This window comes from Ochotona curzoniae, unplaced genomic scaffold (genome assembly GCF_017591425.1).
Source record: "Ochotona curzoniae isolate NIBS_2020 unplaced genomic scaffold, NIBS_Ocur_1.0 scaffold_2453, whole genome shotgun sequence".
NCBI lineage: Eukaryota > Metazoa > Chordata > Mammalia > Lagomorpha > Ochotonidae > Ochotona > Ochotona curzoniae.
In genome coordinates, this window is record NW_024467094.1 from 18,044,087 (window position 1) to 18,066,636 (window position 22,550).

The 22,550-nt window shown below is 45.8% G+C and overlaps 2 protein-coding genes, 1 long non-coding RNA gene and 1 other non-coding gene across 13 annotated transcripts; 2 read left to right on the forward strand and 2 right to left on the reverse strand.

The window, feature by feature from the left end:
• Positions 1 to 738: 738 nt before the first annotated feature.
• Positions 739 to 12,343, reverse strand: LOC121170506 (protein SLFN14-like). Of its 10 annotated transcripts, none has more exons than XM_041001798.1 (6): positions 10,533 to 10,729; positions 8,563 to 9,646; positions 6,452 to 6,568; positions 5,026 to 5,740; positions 3,975 to 4,044; positions 2,333 to 2,446 (listed from the first exon to the last, which is right to left on the reverse strand). In XM_041001798.1, exons 2-6 carry the CDS (start codon positions 9,620 to 9,622, stop codon positions 2,381 to 2,383), a joined length of 2,028 nt encoding a protein of 675 aa, XP_040857732.1. In that variant the 5' UTR covers positions 9,623 to 9,646; positions 10,533 to 10,729; the 3' UTR covers positions 2,333 to 2,380. The 10 variants fall into 10 exon arrangements, with proteins under 10 accessions (XP_040857730.1, XP_040857731.1, XP_040857729.1 ...); XM_041001799.1 differs by having other exon boundaries at positions 3,975 to 4,061; positions 10,533 to 10,728; XM_041001796.1 differs by lacking the exons at positions 3,975 to 4,044; positions 10,533 to 10,729 and adding an exon at positions 12,243 to 12,343 and having other exon boundaries at positions 739 to 2,446.
• Positions 12,344 to 14,874: 2,531 nt separating this feature from the next.
• On the forward strand, positions 14,875 to 17,849 carry LOC121169805. Its single transcript, XR_005885917.1, has 2 exons — positions 14,875 to 15,231; positions 17,734 to 17,849. It is a non-coding gene; the product is annotated as an uncharacterized LOC121169805 (long non-coding RNA).
• Positions 17,516 to 17,611, forward strand: LOC121170569. Its single transcript, XR_005885996.1, has one exon. It is a non-coding gene; the product is annotated as a Z30 small nucleolar RNA (small nucleolar RNA).
• A 977-nt stretch (positions 17,850 to 18,826) lies between the features above and the next one.
• PEX12 (peroxisomal biogenesis factor 12) lies at positions 18,827 to 22,196 on the reverse strand. Its single transcript, XM_041001368.1, has 3 exons — positions 21,668 to 22,196; positions 20,871 to 21,415; positions 18,827 to 20,370 (listed from the first exon to the last, which is right to left on the reverse strand). The coding sequence occupies exons 1-3, from the start codon at positions 21,791 to 21,793 to the stop codon at positions 19,971 to 19,973; spliced, it is 1,071 nt and encodes a 356-aa protein (XP_040857302.1). The 5' UTR covers positions 21,794 to 22,196; the 3' UTR covers positions 18,827 to 19,970.
• Positions 22,197 to 22,550: the final 354 nt, after the last annotated feature.

Consider the following 22,550-nt stretch of genomic DNA (forward strand, 5'->3'; position numbering starts at 1 on the left):
TAAGTCAGAATACTTAGACTACAAAGTCTAAGAATACTTAGACTCTACAAATTACAAATTTCAAATTCAAATATAATTAACAATCCTCATGAATGTTTGACCTTGCTTGTTGTCTAAAACCAATGTAATCGGGCCCGGCGCGGTGGCGCAAGTGGTTAAAGGTCCTCGCCTTGCACCCCCGGGATCCCATATGGGCGCCGGTTCTAATCCCGGCAGCCCCGCTTCCCTTCCAGCTCCCTGCTTGTGGCCTGGGAAAGCAGTCGAGGACGGCCCAAAGCTTTGGGAACCTGCACCCGCGTGGGAGACCCGGAAGAGGCTCCTGGCTTCGGATCGGCATAGTATCGGCCCGTTGCGCTCACTTGGGGAGTGAATCATCGGACGGAAGATCTTCCTCTCTGTCTCTCCTCTCTGTATATCCGCCTTTCCAATGAAAAAATAATAAAAATAAATCTTTAAAAAAAAAATAAAACCAATGTAATCATCTTTATCATCTTATTCCTCATAAATATAGTGTATAGTACAGGTGCAGGTCCCAGGGCTTTGATCTGTTCTCTACTGCTTTTCCAGGCCATGAGCAGAGAGCTGGAACATACATGGAGCAGTTGGGGCACAAACTGGTTACCACGGGGATGCTGGCATTGGGAGGCAGAAGATTAGCCAGTTGAGTCTTCATGCCAGCTCAATTTTTTTTGAGATTTATTTATTTTCATTGGAAAGACATCTTTAAAGAGAGAAGAAGAGACAGACAAAGACATCTTTCTAAATTTGCTTTGGCTCATAAACCTGATCTGTCTAATCCTTGTAGTGGAAATATTTTACAGATGATAACAATCTTATTTTAGTCCACGATTTTGCAATAGTCTCATGTAACATGAAGACGTCTTATATTTGAATTAACTCCTCTAGCTGCAAGACTATGCTCATGGAATTGACTTCCTGCAGTACGGTTGCACGCACTGATTTGTTGAAGTACCTGGCCCACTTGCTAGTGCAGTCCTGACTACAAATCAACAGTGGCGTTTTCATTCATGCCCTAATCTTTTGTGATCTTGCTTAGCATAAAATCTTCCCCAAGAAACTGGTCTATATTTGGCCCAGAGAAGATACCAAGTTCTGGACTCATCATGTCCAGTTCCAAAGTGCCAGTCAGGATGCTGCCACTGAGACAACAAAGTAAGTAGCCTGAAGGACACCCTACGACCAGCCAAAGAGTGAGTCAATGAGGCATCCAGAAGCAGCAGGAAATGAGGAATGATAGCAGATGTGGTGAGGCACGGGACACCATCGGAAGCCTTGAACGTGGGTGCTGAAGCACTGTGGACTCACCGACAGTATATAAGCAGGAGATTTCAGAAAATCAGTTTTCTTGCAGGTAGGATGAAAGCCGTAGTGGGCTGGGCAGGAATTGGAAGCCAGGTCCAATGTCAGGTGTGTTGCACTGGTATACGGAGGAGATAAAGTACACAAGGAGAAAGGAGGCAGCCCCCACAAATAGAGTCAACCCCAAAGGATGTGTCTGCAGCTCCAGGCATTGTCCTATTAAAAAGCAGGAATTGGTCACTTGTTTGGGAGAAGGGGCTCTGCTCTTCCTGGCCTCCTGGATTACCTACATCAATTCTCTGAAAACTACCCTCTCTCGTAGAGCAGATAGAGGTGCTGAATGGCTCTTGAGGCAAGGCAGAGCTTGTGGAATCCCTCTGACCGGCGTGATTCTGGACTAAGCCCAAACACAATATTCCTGTGCAAGCCTGAAAACTGCTGAACACTGTCTAAAATGATGTTGTCCTGCATACCAGCAGCCCGGCTGAACACCATCTCTGTTGATCCATGGGTCCCAGGGAATTCCATCGCTCTTTGCAGTGCAAGCTCATAGCGTCCTCTGTCTTCATCCCTCGTGCACAGAACTGCTATGTCTTTGGGAAGATAGCCGCTCTGGAGCAAGCTATGGCATCTTTCTGCCACATACCTTGCCATTTGTTCCATGGTCAGGTCAGTCTCCATCTCACACACCCCAGGCAGTGCCTGAGCACACATGGCTTCAGCACAGGCAGCCTCCCTGAACAATGCCAGTGAGTGCAGGGATGTAGCAGAGCAAGAATTTATGATTTGGCTCATTTCATTTTTCATGAACTCTGCTATTTCCCGAGCACAGTGGATCTCGTTGGTGATTGTTTTTCGAGGAAACTGAGCCGATGGTGGGGGTAGGCCATTGACATCTAGATGACGGACTTGGAAAGGGTCCAGAAATAGCCAGAGAATACCATGCTGAAGGTCTTCTCTTGCAGCGCCCTTCACTCTGGGGTGGGTGATCTTCCAGGCCTTTGAGTACCAGTCTCCATATTGACTGCAGAAATTCTCAATCTCATCCATCACTATGTGCTTAACGTTTGGAAAGTCTACTTGCATGAAGGTTTTCCGGGTCACAACTTGGCAGGTGTTTTGGTGTCTGTCAAAATGAAAAAGAGAAGAGGATTGCAGGTGTAAGCACAAGAGGACACCAGCACTGTCTGCATGAGATTCAGGAGCGGATTCTCACAGCTAATTTATCAATTCAGTGGTTTTCGTGCCAAATGCATTGCCCTACTTCTAGGTGATCTTACAGGTGGAATGCATTTTACATCATATTCTTTGAGGTATGCTAGTTAAATTTGCACTTGACAATTTCTACATGAACCTCATAGGAGATTTTATTTTTTCTGTTACTAGTCCATTACAGCTGCTTGACAATCCTTGAAAACAAGGATTTATATATCTGCCATTATCTTTTTTTTTTTAATTTGTGTCCCTCTTATAACCAGAAAGCAATCACCTAGAGGCATATTGCAACTTTTACATCGGAAAGGTGAAAGTGCTAATTTCAAGACCCTCTAAGGCAAATTCTATTTTTCTACATCCTTTGGCAGAAATGAGAAACTTCTTTAGGTTTTGGTAAAGAGAACATCAAATGGTTACTGAATTCCATGACATGGCAAGTAGGGTGACAAATCTGTAGGGCTCTGCCTGTCTTAGTTCAATTTTGCACTATACTGCATGAACGTTCTTTCTCTCTCTCTTTCCTCACACACACCCACACACACACACATTTAAAAAAAAATAAATCTGGTTGTTGCTTGCCTTCTGTAATTTGGATCCAAGCACTGTCACTCATGCCCACAGATCCTCTGCTTTCCTATGCATTATTTCTGGGTCTTCAGTCTATGTCTTGAATTGTAACTATTTATGTTTTTCTCTTTGGGTAGTGTGTTTTCTTGGGGGAAAGCACTGATTCTATCCCTCTCACTCTGGTAGTTCAACAGTTACTTGAGAGTTAGCCTTTGACCCGTGATGCGTACTAAAAAGCACAGATCTGAGCCTGGCTCATAGGATCCTTCAGAACCTGGCACCTGCCTCCTTTTTGATATCACCAGCCCACTCTAGCTGTTCGTCCTCCTTTCTTTAGTCACATCTATAATTCTGATTCTCTCCTGGCTCTGTGCCTTTGAACTTGCTGTGTCCTTTGCCTAAAACAAACCTTCTTTGCATGATGCACTTCTCCTACTGATTTAAAAAGAAAACATTATCTATTGGTTTGGTAGGTAGAATTATAGGCAGAGCGGCAGAGAAATCTTCCATCTGTCGATTCACTCCCCAAATGGGCTGCAATGGCCAGAGCTGGGTTGGTCCAAAGCCAGGAGTCAGGTTCTTCTTCCAGGTTTCCAAATGGATGGCAGGGACACAAGGATTTGGATCATTCTGCTGTTTTCCCAGGTGCATTATCAGGGATCTGGATCAGAAGTGAAGCAGCTGGGACTCATAACAGCACCCATATTAGATGCCAACTCTGCAGACAGTAGCTCCACCTGCTATGCCACTACATTGGCTCCACTCTCCTAGTGACATCTTCAGAGTGTGCCCAACAGGCCCCTTCCCCAGAGAATATGAGCACCATCCAGCTTCATTTGAAATGAATGTGTCTCTGTTACTGTACTACTTACACAGCATTCATGCTTATTTTTAGGCAAGGCCTTCAATATGTTCTCCCCGATACCACACATAGCACAGTGTCTAGAAGATAAATGATGCTGGAAAAGATCTGAATAAGTAAACAGCTGAAACCAAAAGTCAAGATGCATTTGTCCTCATTTGCTGAATTAACAACCTATTAATCTTACTGAATTGACAACTAGAGATTTAAGCCAGAACTATCTTGACATGTTTTCTAAAATCATTGATGCAGAACAAGTTAAACAAATGAAAATACTTTATATATACAAAATTAAATTGTACTTAGATTTAAGTTCCTGCTGAGTACTGTTAAATGAACTGAAACAGCCTCCTACTTTAACACATTAAGTGTCCAGCAAAAAGTACATCTAAAGTACAGTATGTTCATTCATTCCTGATGTTCTTAAATGTAAGATTACAGATTGTGGGGAAAATGTTTCTTGTTTGACAAAGTTCAGGTTTTGTCCACTTGGTTAATTTTTTTTAAAGACTTTCTAATTTATTTTTATTGGAAAGTCAGATATGCGGAGAGGGGTAGAGACAGAGAGGAAGATCTTCTGTCCACTGATTCACTCCTCAAGCAGCCGCAACAGCCAGAGCTGAGCTGATCTGAAGCCAGGAGCCCGGAGCCTCTCCTGGGTCTCCCACACGGGTACAGGGTCCCAAGGCTTTGGGGCATCCTCAACTGCTTTCCCAGGCCACAAGCAGAGAGTTAGAAGGGAAGTGGGGCAGCTGGGATTAGAATCAGCACCCATACGGGATCCCAGCACATGCAAGGAGAGGACTTTGGCTGCTAGGCTACTGCATCAGGCCCTGCTTGGTTGATTTCTAACAAGATGTTTAAGCATGACCATTGTGGAAACCTATTTGGATCTCAATTCCATGATCATTTGGAAACACAGATATAGTTTCGGCTCTGGCATTTATGAAGCTAAAGCATCACAAAATCCTAAGGTGAAAAACACAAATGAGTCTTGCCATAACGAGGAACAAAGTGCATACATTTTGTGTGTGTATGTGTTTAACTGATAAAACTCTTACTTCACGAAGTCTCTGAGGGCGACACTTTCGCAAACATACAGGATTTCTTTTGGTTCACAACAGAACAGACTCTTAATTTCCTCCACGGTCTTTATGGCTAACGCTGTCTTCCTGATTCCCGGAGAGCAGTAGATGAACAATTCCCGGGTCTCCTGAAGGCTCTGGGAAAGCACCTTCCCCTGCTCGGCTATCAGCAGGTTGAAAAACTCAGAGCCCAGCTGGTCACCCAGGAGAGATCTGGAACACAGCGAGACCACCACAAGGGCCTGCAACAGGTCTTCCATGGCCTGCACATCAGCAAGCCTGTAGGCCTGGGGGTAGGGCACAACATCATCACCGGGCGCATCGCAATCACTGGCAGGGTGAATCAGCCTTGGAATGATGCCCACTTTCCCTTGGTAGCTGGCAACGCTTTGCAGTTTCTGCTTTAACTGAAGAGCCACGTTCCGGGCATATTCATGTCCTCCGTCCCAGCTGGGGTCTGCCAGGATTGTGTAGAGAACCAGGGGACTGTTAACTGCTATTAGCAAAGCATCGCACAGGACCTTCTCCTCTTTCCTCAAGCCAACATCACCAGCCCAACTCCTAGAAAACACCACCGTCCCTTGAGAACAAGGATGTATCTGTGTCTTCATTAGGTCTTCCAGCCCTTTGTGATCTGAGAAGAGCTTCTTACAGAAGGATTCTGGTTTAAACTGCAGTGTTTTCTGTGTCACTGGAAATTCAAGGAATACAGTTAAGTTATGGGAAATTCATGTGTAGGATGGAGATTCTTGCAGTACTTCAGGGAGAGCCGATTCCATCCCCCAATTACAGGACTGTGGTCAGAAGCTGCTACAAAGCAGGGAACCCTTGTCAGAGAGGGGCTTCACAGCCCCCTCATTTCACTCCAAAAGGGATTTTTGGTGAACCTGATGCTTCTGTGAAACTAAAAGATTTCCTTTAGACTCATGGTTCTTAACAGTTGTGTTCCCTTCACGTTGTTGGTTGACAATTTAAGAGGTGTCACTGGCATTGTGTGGGTAGAGGCCAGGAATGCTCTTAACTCACAGAGCTCCCTTATTGGAACACAGAGTTGTCTGCCCGAATGTCACCAACAACTAGGTTAAAGACCCCTGCAGGAGGTAACCCCATGGCTCCCACCGCAGTGAAAGCTAGTGTGGAAACCTAAGGAATTCTCAGCACTCTTTAAGAGCCCAAGAACTTTATGTGAGTGGAAGCCCCAAACACATGGAGTCAGGTGGGATTTGGTGATGAGGAAGCAAGAGACAGACATGTATCATTTCAGGGCCACCATGCCTGAGAGGTCCTTCATTTGACCTCTGATTGAAGGAGACAGACTTGGCCCAATTCTTTGCTATCAATTCCTCTCAGTTTAATATTAGAAAACGAAACAGCTTCTGTAGCTGCAATCAAGACGGAATACCTGGAAACACACTTTGCTGTAGAACCCCCTTAAATTGCAGGACTTTGGTAGGACACACTGGCCTTCTGAGTGCAGACAAAGCTGGCCACATCATCGGGTGAGTATTGTTGGAAGGAGCTACAAAATTACAGAGAAAGTAGTTAGAGACAAAGGAAAAGTAGAAAGAACTCTTTCCCTGCTCTTCCTACTGGTTATACGTGATGTAGATGGTGCCTGAGCTGCTGTCACACCTGTTGGAACACAGTTTGGCTGTGTTAAGAAATGGAGCAGAGGGAACTTGTGCAGAAGTCATGTGTATTCTGACTCACTGCATCCTTTCCCCTCCCAATGCAAGGGGGAGGCAGTGCACCCTAGGGTCCCTTCCATCTCAAATATAATCATTTTAGATCATCTCGAAGAAGAAAAGAGCTGAGGGATCAGAAAGATCAAGCACACTATTCTTTTTTTCTTTTTCAAAATACATTTGGGGACCCAACACGATATGGTTCAATTGGCTAAATTCTCACCTTGTAAATGCTAGGATCCCATATGGGTACCAGTTCATGTCCCGGCTCCTCCACTTTCCATTCGACACCCTACTTGTATCCTAGGAAAGCAGTAGAGCATGACCCAAAACCTTGGGACCCTGCAACCACATGGGAGACCTAGAAGAAGCTCTTGGCTCCCGGCTTTGGATTACCGTTGCAGCCACTTGGAAAGTGAACCAGCAAATGAAATATCTTTCTATCTTTCCTTCTCTCTGTAAATCATATCTGTCTTTTCCATAAAAATAAATAAATCTTTAAAAAAAACTTTAAGAAATGTATCTGGGAGGCAAATAAAATATATTTAGGAGTGAAAGGATAATATGATAAAATTCTATAGCTACTAAAGTCTTAATCCAGTCTTCTTGTATCCATTTGGAACATATTGGTCATGAAGGTCCTTTATGGATCGATCAGAAATCCACAAGCTGATTTTAAGCAAAGCTGGGAAGACGGTGAGAACACTAGCTATCCTCCCTTTCCTTGCCCTAGTAACTCTATTCATGTCATCCACCCAACGCCCTGTCACCACCTGGTGTTGTCCCACGCTGTCAGCTTCCTTCCTTTTTTTTTCTTTTTAAGATTTATTCATATTGGGCCTGGCATGGTAGCCTAGTGGTTAAAGTCCTCGCCTTGCAAGTTTCGGAATCCTATATGAGCACCAATTTTTTTTTTTTAAAATTAATTTACTTTTATTGGAAAGGCAGATATACAGAGGAGGAGAGACAGAGAGGAAGATCTTCCATCCAATGACTCTCTCCCAAGTGAGCGCAACAGCTGGAGCTGAGCCAGTCTGAAGCCAGGAGCCCCAAGTTCTTCTGGGTTTCCCATGTGGGTGCAGGGTCCCAGAGCCCTGGGCCGTCCTCAACTGCTTTCCCAGGCCACAAGCAGGGAGCTGGATGGGAAGTGGAGCTGCCGGGATTAGAACCGGTGCCCATATGGGATCCTGGTGTGTTCAAGGCAAGGACTTCAGCTGCTAGGCCACGTGTGCCCCTGGAGGGTTTTCTTAAACCAAGCTTCTTTGAGGTATTTTCTGTAGATAAAAGTATTCCTATGCAGACTGGAAGTATCAGCCTGCACAAGTTTTTGTTTTTTTTTTTTTTTAAAGAAGTTTTCACAATGCATAAAAGGATTTTTTAAAACTATTTCATGGCTAATGCCATGCTGTAACTTTCCAAAAACAGGTTGAAATCTAAGCATTTAGAAGGATTCCATAGTAAAACATAAGCAGAACCAGATTTTCATTTTTATCTAAAATATATGCACATTATTCTGAGAGACGGCAGATGGTGCTCAAGTGCTTGGACCCCTACGACCCACAGGGCTATCTGCATGGAGCTCCCGGCTCCAGGGTTCACCCTGGCCCAGCCTAGCTATTGAGGTCATCTGGGGAGTGAAGGAGATGAAGGAATCTCTCTCTCTCTCCTTTTCCCTCCCTCCCTGTCTTTCCCCAGTCTTCTGCTTTGACATAAAATGGAATTAAACAAACAGAACTTTCAACGATATGTGCAAATACTCACAAACAGCGGAAGGACAGAGAAGAGGTTTCTCCCTGTCCCCCCGGGCACTGGCTGGCTCCCGTGTTACCTGGTGGGATATCCAGCATCAGGAGCACCCAGTGTTCAGCTGTTAGCCTGGTGACTGAGTTGTCCTTCAAGACCCAGGAGTCCGGGGCCTCTGCAAACACTGCACAACAGAAAGGCTCCACGTGAACCACACACACATAGCCATAGAGCTCATCTTTCTCGTGCACATTCAGGATTTTGGTGGTGAAGTTCACCCTTGGCTTCTCATCACAGAAGTGGAAAGTAGGCAGTTTCTCTATGCAGGCTTCTATTTCTTTTTCTAACACCTTGGGGTTCACTTTTTCTTTCTTACACCCAAACACTTCTTTGCTTTTATTATCAACCCCAATAATGAGGTATCCTCCTTGAGTGTTGGCAAATGCAGAAACATAATGAGGCAGCATTTCTTTAATTCGAGGCACAACCTTTTTGGTGGTGAACCTTTTAAACTCAACATGTGTTGACTCAGTAAAGTGGAGCTTCTCCTTATACGTGAGCCTATCCTTTTCAAAAAATTCTGAAGCCAGTATCTTCATGTCTTCCTCTTCCTGGAGGTTCCTGTGGAGAGCCCTTTGACGCAGCCTCCATCTTTCTCTTTGTGCTCCACGCTGCTTCTCTCGCAGAAGTTCCAGGGCACTGCTGGCACTCAAGTTGATAGTACAAGTCACATCTCTCTGATACAAATTGGAGCGCAAACTGCAAATCCTTGGTTGGAGGAGGCTGGAAATCTCTGGGTTCCACGGCTTCACAAAAATCAAGAGCTTGTTCTCCTGCTGCATGTAGTCAAGGTACTTCTGTGATCCTGAAGGAAGGAGCTTTTGGAAAGAGGTTTCCAAGTCATGTCCCAGCCCGTCGCATCTGTAACTGTAGCTTGTGTCAGCAGTCTCGGCTTTGATCACACCCCCACCAGAGTTCAACAGGGCACAGGCAGCCTGGATGATATTCAGATTCTCAGTTCGTTTCAAATGGCCATTGGTCATCTTCTTCCTGTTCTCTTCTCCAAAAGTAACTCTTCCTACTTCCAGTATGTTCTCAGCATACAATGTTGTTTGCTGAGAATCATCAGCCATGGGACCCTCCATCTTAGCAGCCCCTCCTGTTGGTTCCTGTAAGCATCAGGACAGAAAGTGCTATTGGACTTCATAATGTTTTAGTCAAGATACTGGGGATCATAAATATATTTTAACATTGGAAATTGCCAAGGATGCTTCCCCTTTTCAGTAAGGACAGACAAAGATAAAAGTGAACACTGTTATGGAAAAGTGAGATTGCAGAAACTTTTGGCTATTTTCCATTTGAAATCAGAAAACACCGACAGCGAGCCTAGATGTGAAGGGAAGGGGGTGGCACGGTCTTAGTGAATATATAGAGTTAGAAACTGAAGTTGGAAGATGTTCCTGTTTGTAATTCAAGGTAAAGAAATAAAGGAAGGCAGCAGAGAACTGAGAAAGTGCAGTTTGGAGTGTATGTGCTATAAAATATTTTGCTATAGAAAAGAAAAAATGGTATTTTGTGTGCTATTTACTACATTTTGATAGATTGATTCTATTCATGAAGGAAAATCAGTTGGTATCAAATTTAGAAATCTTTATAGCTCTCCACATATTCTACAAAATTCCAAAAGTACATGTCTTCACATACAAGGATATTCCAAAAAGTTTGTGGAAAAACTGGTTTAAAGAATAAGTTAATTTGGGGGAAAACTTGCTTTTAAATGCACTGGTTGTGTTTCCAGAATATGCATTTCCCATGGCCTTTTGGAAGGTCCTGTCAGCATGAGTGTAATGTAGGAGGTTTCCCTGCTCCTGCCCTGGGCTGCAGGAACCTCTAAAACTTAGATGAGGACATGTGTTCTTGGGGCCCGACATGAAACTGTGCTCTATCTTCCTTTTGCTTGGTAGGCCACAGAATAGCCGCCTCACTGATATTAGCGGTCTGAAGCAAGTATTTCCATAAGAACTGGACTAACTGTAAAGCAAGCGAGTTACTCACTTCAACTGCAGTTCTCTGTGGAGAGAGCCCCTCTCCTCTGCAAGGTTGTGCAGCACAGGGCCCTGGGTGCGTTGTTCATATGGTGAGGGAGAGCAGAGGCATCCGGCAGGATGCAGGTTCTCTGCCCTTGGCTGCCTCTGTAGTACCTGCAGGCATGTCAGCATCGATCACAGGAATGGTGTCCCAGTTTGTAAGCCTCCCCGACAGCTACATGTAAATGTGATATTTTATGGTTCCTTAGATAAATGTTTAATTTTTTAAAGTATATACCTATGTATACACACACATATTTACTTGAAAGGTAAAGTTACAGAGAGAAAAGGAGAGACAGAGGAAGATCATTCATCTGCTGGTTCACTCCCCAAATGGCCAGAGCTTGGGCTGGTCTGAAGCTGGAAGTCAGGAGCTTCTTCTGGGGCTCTCACATAGGTACAGGTGACCAAGGACTTGGGTCATCCTTTACCGCCTTTCCAGGTGCATTAGCAAGGAGCTGGATTTAGAAGTGGAGCAATCAGAACTCCAATCGGTGCCCTTATGGGATGCCAACACCACAGGCAGAGGCTTAGCTTACTGTACCAAAGCACCAGCCCCAAGAAGTTTTTCATAACATTTTATTAGTATTATAGAATCACAGACATGTTAAAAGGGACTTAAAGGCTATCCAGTCCGGGACTGGCTTGATACCTGGCTGCTCTGCTTCTAATACAGCTCCCTGCTAATGTGCTTGGGAAAGCAGGGGAACATGGCATAAGTTCTTGCACTTTTGCATTCAGGCGGAAGATACAGAAGCTCCAGACTCCTGATCTCAGCCAGGTCCAGGTGGGCCATTGAAGCCATCTGGGGACCCAACCAGCAGATGGAAGTTTCTCTCTGTGTCTTTCTCTCTCTGTGTATCTTTTTAAAATAAATACATAATTAAAGAAATATTTACTTATTTTATTTGAAAGGCATATATAGAGGAGAGATGGAGAGAAAGGTCTTCCATCTGCTAGTTCACTCCCCAAAAGGCCACAACAGCCAGATCTGAGCCAATACAAAGCCAGGAGTCAGGAGCTTCTTTTGGATCTCTTAAGTGGGTGCAGGAATTGAAGGACTTGGGCCATCCTCTGCTATTTTCCCAGGCCATAAGCAGGCAGCTGGATTGGAAATGGAATAGCCAGGATTAGAACTGGCACCCATATGAGATGCTGGCACTGCAAGGCAGAAGACAGACTGTTCAGCCACCACCCTGGCCCTAATAAGTAAATTTCTTTTAAAAAGATCTTCCAGTCTAACACCTATCTGAATACTAAATTTCTTCCTTAATATTCTCTATTTCCAACACATTCAACAACAGTTTGAGCATCTCTAAATGACAAGACATTTTATCTCCCCTGGGTGCAGCCTCTTTTATTTTCCTCTGGCTCTGCTACAAATGACTTCCTTATTGACTCCCCATAACTTGCACGGAGGGAACCCATGGATCAAACATCACTGATTCGGCCCTAACACATCCTCCAGTCCCTTCCCTCCTGATGCTCCCTGGTGTTGCTAGGATGCCAATAGCTCTGATTTTTTTTTTTAAGTTTTCTTGCAAGTCTAGCTCCATATTACTTTTCCCACATTTTCTAAAACTTCTCACTTTCCTTAAAACATTTTTCTTAGCCCTTTGTGTTCTCAAACACAAGCTGCTCCTAAAATAAAATGAGATTTAAAAAAAATATGCTTTACCTGATGTTCTTGTGTTTCTTCTGGTGCTGCAGGTTGACTTTTGGCTTTGGTCTGAGTGTTTGCCTTCTCTAACAGCCCATGTGGACCTTTGATATCAGCCTGGAAGAAACAGGAACTCTGCCAGACTCCCCCAGTCTTCATAACATTGACCGCCTGGGGAAGGCTGATAAAGACTCAGAAGAGACTGTGGCAGGGCAGATTGGCAGGCCAGGGTCTAACCTCGGGGAGTGAATGAGGGCATTACCACTGGAAAATTCAGGACTTTTCAAGGGAGAAGCTGTAGAGAGAACGAGCATCAGGACAATTCTTGGCGAATTTTATTTGCAGAACTATACTTTCAATTTTTAAAAGAATGTTTTATTTTTATTGGAAAGACACCTACAGAGAGGGAGACAGAAAGATCTTCCATCTGTTGATTCACTCCCAAAATAATCGCAGTGGCTGGAGCTGAGTAAATCTGAAGCCAGGAGCCAGGAGCTTTTTGGGGGTCTCTCACGGGTACAGGATCCCAACGCTTTGGGCCATCCTCGACTGCTTTCCCAGGCCACAAGCAGGGAGCTGGATGAGAAATGGAGCAGCCAGGACATGAACCAGCAGCAGGTTTAGCCAATGAGCCATCATGCTGAGCCCCTCAATAAAATATTTTAAAAGAGTAATTAATAGTAAAAACAGATAAGAATTAGTTATAGCAGTGGCCTCTTTAAGCTGGCTCAAGTTTCTTGTCATGAACTAAACATGGGCTACCTGTTATCAGTATAGTAAACCTAGAAATGTTATTTGATATGGGAGAACAGCCTTTGCAGATGTGATTAAGCAAGGTCTTGAGACGGGGCGATGGAGAATAGCCTAGATTAGTTGGAGTGTCTTAAACACAACCACACGTATTCTACTAAAGGGCAATTACAAACACAGGTCCAGAGGAGCAGTGTGGTCCAGGAGGCAGAGCAGCAGCTGGAAGATAGCAGGAGTGCTGGTAGGGAGCGTGGTCCCACCAAGCCTGCGTTCAGTTTGGTGATACTCATGTTGATCATGTGGTTGTCAGAGAACTGTGAAGAATTAATTGATATTTTGAGTCACCAAGTCTGTGCTGATGTATTCCAGGCTCTCTTACATATCTACCCACCCCCCCAAAATCAAACCAGGCAACAGTTGTGTGCTTGTATTTCCATTTGTTCATGACTTTCATATCTAGATCTCAATGTCATTTCTCTCATTAATGTTTTACAAAGACTAATTTTTTTTTATTTGAAAGGCAGAGTCAGAGAGAGAGAGAGACAAAGATCTTCCATCTGCTGCTTCAGTCCCCAAATGGCTGCAAGGGCTAGAGCTGAGCTGATTTGAAGCCAGGAGTCCAGGAGCTTCTTCGGGTCTCCCATGTAGGTGCAGAGTCCCTAAAGTACAAAGGAGATCCTGAATGGTGGTTCACAAGAGGTTTTGCTTTCCTCCCTTCTTCCCTTGTATTTCTTCACATCCTTCTACTTCTCCCTAATGACACTCAGCACAATTCCCATTTGCCTTGCAGATGCCACCTCCCCATTTCCCCTGCCAGTCTAGTGTACAGGTGGACTTCCTAAGGTGCACCTGGGCCTGCCCAACAGTTTCTCTTGTTTCACTCTCTGAACATTGTTGCAGTTTTCTAAAGAGTGGCTCAGACCACAGAACTCATTCTTGGAAATCTTTCATTCTCCCCCTTTCTCCAGAGTGCCCTGAACCCCCAGCCAGCCAGCTATCATCCTCTGCTGGGTTCTAACTTGTCCTCCTAATCGACCACTCCCTTACTTCAATTACTAGTGGGGCATTCATTTGTATACACATGCCTGGCTCCAACCCTGGAACACCTCATTCAGCCCATCTGGGTTGGGGTCCCAGCCTCAGTGGGTCTTTGATGTTTGCTTTTTATGTCAGAAGATATTTCTCTTGTTAGATTCCTCTGGGTGTTTCCAAGACACAGATTAAAAAAAAAATTTTTTTTTTTAATGGAAAGGCAGATATACAGATAGGAGGAGATACAGAAACACCTTCCGTCCACTAGTTCACTCCTCAAATGGTTGAAATGGCCACAGCTGAGAGGAACGAAAGCCAGGAGCTTCTTTTGGGTCTCCCACGCAGGTGCAGGGTCCCATGGCTTTGGAATAGATTCTCTACTGTTTTCCCAGGTCACAGGCAGGCTGGAAGGAAAGTGGAGCAGCCGGGACACGAACCGGCCTCCATATGCGATGCCAGCCGAGCAAGGCGAAGTTTTAGTCAATTGAGCAACCGTGACGGCCCTGGAAATACTGTGGGACGACAGAAATTATCCATCCCTCGCCAGCACACTGCGATCCGCCCAGATGCCTTTCCCAAACCGTGAAACGACAAGGCACTGGCAAAAATCTTCCGCCTAGAACCGAAGCGGAAGTCCGAGAGAGCAGGCCGTAGTGCCTGGGGAACATGGCGTGGAGCGTGGACCCCGACACGCGAGGTTCAGTGTAGAGTGGGCATCGCCAGCAGGCGTCAGCGGCTGCGACCCCGTCCGCCCACCCTGACGCTAGCTCGGCCTCTGATTGGCTGGTCTGCCGGCCGGTCTGTATACGTCACTCCAAGGGATCCCCCTGCCGCCTTCGGATTGGCTCTCCGGCGAGCGCCGCGCTGGACGCTGGGACGCCGGTGATGCGCGTAGAGAACCGGAACGCGCAGGCGGGGAGCTGCTTATCCTGCACCCTCGCCTCTTGAGGAAGTCGGCCCCGTAGGGATTTTAGAAAGTTGAGGAGCGGGCGGTGGGGCTCTGCTTCCATGTTTAATTTGAGCCCTGGCTCAGTATTACTTTTGTTTCGCCGCTAGCACGCTTCCGTCTTGGAAGTCGGTAGGATCCGGGCTTATTCTTTTATTTAAGGGTCTGCTGCATCTAGGCATTGGTTGTCTTTCGCAGGGATCTGTGCGGAGCCCCGTGAGGTAGAGGTGGCGGGGGCGGTAGGTGAGGGCTTGGAGATGCCCGCGTGAGGCGTTGGAGGTAAGTCGCTGTTTTTGTAGGCTGTGTGGATCCTTCTGTAATGCGGGAGCCTGGGGCGTAGTACGGAGGGTCGCCCTTTACGAACCACTTGCATGTGGCCTGCCCCGTTTGTGTGCGGTGGCTGCCAAAGTTCTGGTGCTTTGGGCACTCCCTTGTGAGGAGGCGGTGGGAGATGGCAGAAGTGGGAACCCGGGAGTCACTGGCGCTTGCGGTGCTTGCAGCAATGGAAGAGGGTGCCCAAGGGGGCTGGTTGGGGACGGTGGGGTCACTGAACAGAGGAGGTGACTTGTGAGCTCAGGTTAAAACTGCAACTGGTCAATCTCGTCATTGGAAGAAGCAGGGGAAGGCGTTCCAGGACTAGTGCAGTGCATGGCTAGGGCCTGTGGCTAGGTTCCTCAGCGGCCGAAGATGAAGTCCCTAAGTACATAGAGGTTTAACTTTGTAAGATCTTAAAGAATTACCGTTAGAGTGTGTACTGTGCACCACAGAATTGATAAGATACATTTCCATCGTCAGGAAAGACAGGTGGTTGGATGGATGCAACAGGGCTTCAGAGCAGAAGGTCCCAGGCTGCAGAGGAGGATTGCAGTACAAGGAAGGGAGGAAGGATCTTCTAGCTGGAGGACTCAGGGTCAGATGGAACAGGGGAGCACTAAAGGTTTAGTCTGGTTTGGTTAGGGCCAGGGCTGGTAGGTCGGTTTTGAAACATTTCGAATGCTAAACAAATCGCTCTGTTTGTATTTTCTGGCCCATGGGAGCCATTGAATGCTGGTAGTGACCCGGCCACATTTCCAAATGGGTTAGTATGTGTATTATTCCAAGAGTCTTGGATTGGGGTGACCCATTGAGACAACGTTACTGTCTGATTGAAGGACTGGTGGGTTTGAACACCACACGTCCATTGGTCCAAGACTTTAGGTAGAGTCGCTCATGTTCACATTAGTCTCAGTGTATGTTTCCTCGATTCTAATGGTGCTTGCCTCACCTGAGGAGGAAGATGGTCAAACGTAGCCCTTAGCTAGCAGGCACTCCCTAAGTTTCCATCTCCTTAGAAAGCTCAGTTGCTGAGTGGTGGATGCAGCCCGGCAGTTGTCGGGGTTATCTGTCCCTTGATCTTCCTAAGAGGTATTCGCAGAGTTGTTATTTATGTATAGATATAGGGTCATGTGGTTGGGCTGCATGGGGTGACTTTGATCTTGGTGCTCATGTCATGACAGCAAACCACTAAAAGATGTCATTTGGAATAAGTCAGCTTTATTTGCCAGGTTCAGAATTTCCTGGGGTTTTCCTTGCTTGCTTTACCTAGCTCATGGCCTCTCTTCTTTCCATTAGTAAGGGTAGGAGTATGGAGAGTATGAATTCAAACCTTGTATTTAACTGGTAGAAAAATGTAAATGTGGTCATCAGACCTCAGTTTTTTTCTAGCTCTGCTGTTAGTTTGTGAAGGACCTGTGGCAAATCGTGGTCTCTCTGAGTCTTGTTATGGCTGTTTTTAATCTTTGATGGCAGCAGAATTAGAAGTTGAAATGTATGTGAAAGGAACTGTCACGGCGTGTGCACATGTTCAAAGGAACAGACCTACCTGGTGCAGGCCTGCAGAGAAATGCTTTGTTCAAAGCCCGGAGGGTCATTCAGGCTGGAATGAATGGCCCAGACAACACAGGGCTAGCTTTTTATGATCTCAAGTACTTGGAACAGCTGTTCCTGCATCCGTGCAGGGAGAGGCTGACAAGGGTTTATTATATGGCTCATTGTTTGTCAGGAATTTTCAGGATGATACACATCCTTAATATCTGCCCGATGTTCCATAGTTTTCTGGGAACTTATCCTGGCTAGTGTTTTTGCAAGCTCAGATGTAAGGCTTTCATGTCCAGACGTGCACTCCACGTCTCAAGAATTCGTCTCACTGGACTTTCGAGGATTTAGAAGAAAATCTCTTCTAAGTTGTTAACATTAGAATCATTACCTTCATAAACATTGCTGGGATTTTACATTGCATGGTGTTCGGGCTCCTAAAATTTTTGGACAATAAATGCTTCTTACTCTCTGGTGCTTCGAAAGTGAAAAACTAAAACTGGTTGAAGTTTGCATTTGTATAGAATGCAGTTGCTTAAAGCAAAGCATAGAAAATAAAATATTGAAAATTTATAATTAGAACTTAAATCAAAAAAAGAACTGCCCACACCCTGCCTTTTTTTTTCCCCTTTAAGTAAGCCTGAATTTTCTTGGATGTAAAAACAGGGAGTTGGGTTGCTGCTAGGTAACAGAGAAGTGAAACGCAATGATGCGATGATGAGTGAAGTATAGTCTGACCTGGTATTGCCAGTGTTCAAAGTTGGCTTTGACCAGGGTATGACCCCTTAATCTTCTCTCTGAGCTGATTCTGATTGTGTGGACACACAGCTGTGTTCCAACCTGTTTGGATACTGATTTTGTTACGCAGTAAGATTGTTTCTTTGACATTCCTTTGAATTACTGACACTGTCATGTTTTCTTCCTCAGGTTGTGGTGAAAAATCTGCCTCTAAAAAAATCTTCGTGGAGAAAACATCATTTCAGTCCTGAATCTGATTCAATTCTCCTGTTGACTTATGACTGTATTAAAAATGTATTGCTAAATTAATTGTGGTATTTGTTTTGGTAAAATCTTTGAGATTTGGGGCTGGTGTTGTAGTCTAGCAAGTTAAGCTGCCACCTGACACCAGCATCCCATGTAGCACTGGTTCCTGCCCCATGCCCCACTTCTGAGCCACAGCGTATCTCATTTCAAAATTTGGCTTTATTGATTTCTGCTATCAGAGAATGACTTCAGAATTGCAAAAATGAATTAGAAAAAAATATCATAGCAAAATCTCAAATTACTTTAATTGTCCTCTTAAGGCTTTCTTTTTTTTTTTTTTTTTTAAGATTACTTTTCTAATTGGAAAGGTAGATCGAAGGAAAAGGAAAGATAGATCTTATGTCCACTGGTTCATTTCCTAAATGACCACAACAGCTGGAGCTGAGCCAATCCAAAATCAGGAGCCTGGAGTTTCCTCTGGGTGTCCCACACAGGTGCAGGGTCCCAAGCCTTTGGGCTATCCTCTACTGCTTTCCCAGGCCACGAGCAGGGAGTTGGATGAGAAGTGGAACAGCCAGGCCATGGACTGGCGCCCATAGGGGATTGCATGCAAGGTGAGGGTTTAGCTAGTAGATTATCATTCCAGACTGTATTAAGGGTTTTCTTGTGTGTTTTTTAAAGATTTATTTGAAAGGCAGAGCTGGGGAGGAGAGACAGAGTAAGACAGAGATCCTTTATTTGCTGGTTTATTCCCAAATGGCCACAACAGCCAGTGCAGAGCCAGACCAAAGCCAAGAGCCAGGAGCCTCTTCTTGGTCTCCCATGTTGGTATAGGGGCCCAAACACCTGGGCCTCCATCTGCTGCTTTCCCAGGCCATTAACCAGAAGTTGGAATTGGAAATAGAGCAGCCAGGAGATGGACTGGGCATCCATATGCAATGTTAGAGCTATTGTGTCTATTATTTTTAACCCATGTTTCCAGCAAATTTTCTTACACAACCAACTTGTTTCTGATGTTATTTCAGACAAGGCTCAATTTTTACCATTGCCTTTTTTTATTTGAAAAACGAAGAGACACAGAATTCTTTGTCCAATGATTCTCACCAGATGTCCACAACAGCATGCACTGGGCCCAGGAGAAGCCAGAAGCCCCAAACTCAACACACAGGGGGCAGAGCCCCAGCTAATGGAGCCATCTTCTGCAGTTTCCTAGGGTGCACATTAGCAGGAAGCTGGGACTCAAACCAGGCACTCTGATGTAGGACCAAGCATCCTAAGTGACGTCTTAGCTGCTGCACACAGCGCTTACCTTCTAGCAGAGGATCCTTGTCTCAGTTATTGGTTTAGCAAAAAAACAAAATTGTGAATCAGTATACAGATACCCCCCAAAACCAAAGGTGGTCTGAGTGAAAATTTAAACATCTCAAGTAAATCTTAAGTTCCTGCATGATTATGCCAACATAAAATTTGTCAGAAACATTCTTAAAAATTGACTTTAAATGTTTCTTTAATAGTAGACAGAATATTCATGCCAGTTTAGCAAACTTAACAGCAAGCAGGAAAAGCTTATTAAAAGGGCCTTTATTTGTATATAGCTGGCTAAATATTCTACTTTTTTTGTTAGCTTTGCTCTCACATTGAGATCTTCCTGTACATTCAACCTCTGTTCTTTTTAACTGGTTTCCCAGAAAAGATATTTATGGCTCATAAAGTAATCTTAAAAAATTTGATAAACTACAGCACTTGTCATGGGTCACAGTGTATAGTAGGAACTGTTCTAAAGTGTTTTGTAAGTATTTCCATGAAGAGTACGTTCACATTTTCATATTTGGAAATTGATAAAGCCAGCACTTTGTTGAATACTTTATTTTCTCACCACCCACTTCATAAAGTCTAGCCTGGCTTTTTTTCCTGAGAACTTGTATAACTGTTCATTTAGAAATGAATGGATAAACCATCCACTACTTCTCTCCACCTCTGCTGCCCTTCAAATCCCCTGCTGATTTCGAGGCTCCACAGCACAGTTTGGTCAGTTGTAAGTAGCGAGTCTAGAGAGCCAATAAAAGGTTAGGATCAAATGGGTCTATAAGCACTTAGTTACTTATAGTTCCCAGAGGAGGCTGAGAGAATGCCACGTCACACTGAGCTCTAGGGTTCAGGACAGCAGGTGCTTACTGCTTTCAGTTCTCAGGGGAGTACAGCTTAATCAGGTGTTGTACTTCTGTGGGATAGCCTGTGATGGGACAAGCTTGGTGACTCCTCACATAGTTAAACACACAGCGGTAACAAAACACATAGCCAGATGTGGCAAGGACGGTATCGTTCACTCGGGTTTTACGACACAGTGGGCACGCAGTCTTCAGTTTGGGTAAGAGAGGAGAATCCGAGTTGTAGTCGAGATGGACAGGTGGTGGGGGGGTAGGCAGCGCAGTCAATGATTTGACGGTTTCTTGATTTTCAGATGAGTACCACCAGTCTAGGAACTGTAGGAAGAATACACCTACGGAAAGGCCGGTGGAGAGGGACAGGGCAACTCCCCCTACTGCTTTCTTCAGAGCTGAAATAATCTGCTCCCTGAAGCTGTTGGGAGAAAAACATGGAGGCAAAGAGACAAACCTTCAGTATAACCACAGAACGACTGACAAGTGCATTTCCTATACTGGCCATTTGTTAGCCTGGTACTAATCCTTAAGGATCTATTCTAAATTCCTTTCTGATTTGAAATGTTTTAGGAGTACAGGGGTTAAGCTTCATTTTAAATATTAGGGTTCTGAGAAAGAAGTGAAGTTTTAATGGAAGATAGTGCTTCTGGAAGAAGGAACTTACAACAAACTTAGCATTGAGCTAAGTATATTTATAAGCGCAGAAAGCAGGCGCTAGCTAGCTGAGGCACGGCAGCAGCAAGCATGGTCTAATCTGACCTCGGCTGAGTGGCTTTGACGAAGCACCCAGCCAGCTGGGCTGAGTTTCCCCGGCTGTCCTGGATTGTGATGAGGACTGAGCTCACTACAGTGTACCTTGAATGCTACAGAAGGTGACTCAGAGCCAACATAGCTTTCCTGGAAATCTCAACGTCTTACCTCCTGGCCGGTTGCGGCATCATGCCAGCTTTGTGCTCCAGAGCCTGAATGTCCTGAGCCGTCAGTCGACCCAGCCGAACCCCAGCCAGCTTCAGCAGGGGCGAGTGGTGCTGAGCTTTCCCTAAGATGTACTGAAGCTGCTGGACGAGAAACCAGCCTTCCCATGCCATGTTGACAAATGGGTAGGCTGCCAGGAAGGCTCTGTAAAAGCGTCTCCAGCGAGAAGAAGGAGGATGGATGGAGTACTCCTCCTCCTCCCGCAGGCTAGAGACCAACTTCTCCAGCTTCACCCTGAGGTAGGGAAGGAGGACCAGGAGCAGGATGGATTTCCAGAGCTGCTGCCGGGGCAGGCCGGCGCTGGCCAGCCGCTGGATGCCGTGTGTGTCACGCATGACGATCCTCTTCAAGCCGTAGAAGTTCTCTGAGAAGGAGGCGCTGGTTTTAGCCAGATAATGCTGCTGAAGCAGAAGGTCCAGCAGCGTGAAGATTTCGTCAAACCATCTCCACAGGAAGCCATAGGAGGCAGGATTGGATTCCGCAAGAACCTGAGTGAAAATAAAGTGAAAAATTGCATTCCACACCTACGAAGTATTTTACTATTATTTCCCCCCTCTAAATTCTACACACTTTCCACTTAAACAAGCATTTCTTGTGGGTTCTCCCCTAACCTTCCTGAAAGTGCTTAGGGGTCCTGTATGGGGGTTTGCCTAGAGCAGTGAGTCAATAACCTCTCAGATGTGGGGCTGGGGATTGCGTGCCGAGGGTTGTCTTTAGAAACCTTTCTGAGAACGCCTTACCTTGACCACATGCCGAAGTGCAGGTCTCACTGCTGTCATTAGACTGTCCTGCGCCACCACCTCAAAAATGGAAGGTTGGTCATCGGCCACTGATGCAGTTGTGATGTGCGCCCCATGCTCGGCCATGGTCTCCCCAGCGACTCTTGAGTTAGCATCAAATCTTTTTTAGGTACCAAAGAAATGCTCGATCTTAAAGGTAATCTTTCTGTGTAATACTCAACTCCAATTTTACAGACGATTAGATTTGAAGAGGTGGAGAGGGGGCAAGAAGGGAGGGGTCTCAAACTGAGGTTAGGAAGGCAATTAACTGGGGCTTGGTTTGTGGAAGGGGGGCATGTCGGGGAGAAGGCGACTTGTCAAATGCTGCACCCCGCAGGGTTGAGCATGAGTTTAGGGGTCAGGTGCTGCGGGGCGAAGGAGCTCTGTCTGCGAGTTGGGTCCTGCAGCCACGCACCAGGGAACCTCGATTGCGAAGGCTCCAAATCTAGCCGGGCTCCGAAGAGTTCGAAGAGACAGGGCAGACCGTGGACAAGACAGCCGGCTGCTGCTGCCGGCTGGGACGCACCCTCGCCCACTGCTGTCCTTGGGCACTGACCCCCGGCGAGGCACAGAGGACCCACGACGCCACGTTTGTACGAGGTCTCCGCTTTATGACAGAAGCCGCACCCGGAAATGGAAAGCTCCGGAGCCTGGCGGACGCCTGGCGGAAGAGGGGCACTCTAGTCCCGGAGGAGGCCTTGGCGCCGGAAGTGGAGCGCTCTATGACCCTCCCGCCTCCGCCGGGCTGACTCGAGAGGCGGGACCGGCAGGGTGTTTGGGGTCGGTAGCTTCTTCGCCGATTTGTTCCCTTTTCCGTTCAGGGTCAGCTTCATAGCTGCAGTGT

Coding starts and splice junctions, on each gene's coding strand:
- LOC121170506 (XM_041001796.1), bottom strand. CDS start 9,622: ATGGAGGGTCCCATGGCTGATGATTCTCAGCAAACAACATTGTATGCT. Junction 6,569..8,562: donor GATGCTGGATATCCCACCAG/GTAACACGGGAG, acceptor GTAATTTTGTAG/CTCCTTCCAACAATACTCAC. Junction 2,447..5,025: donor GCCCTCAGAGACTTCGTGAA/GTAAGAGTTTTA, acceptor TCATTTTGACAG/ACACCAAAACACCTGCCAAG.
- PEX12 (XM_041001368.1), bottom strand. CDS start 21,793: ATGGCCGAGCATGGGGCGCACATCACAACTGCATCAGTGGCCGATGAC. Junction 21,416..21,667: donor CACTTCGGCATGTGGTCAAG/GTAAGGCGTTCT, acceptor ATTTTCACTCAG/GTTCTTGCGGAATCCAATCC. Junction 20,371..20,870: donor ATGCCGCAACCGGCCAGGAG/GTAAGACGTTGA, acceptor TTCTCCCAACAG/CTTCAGGGAGCAGATTATTT.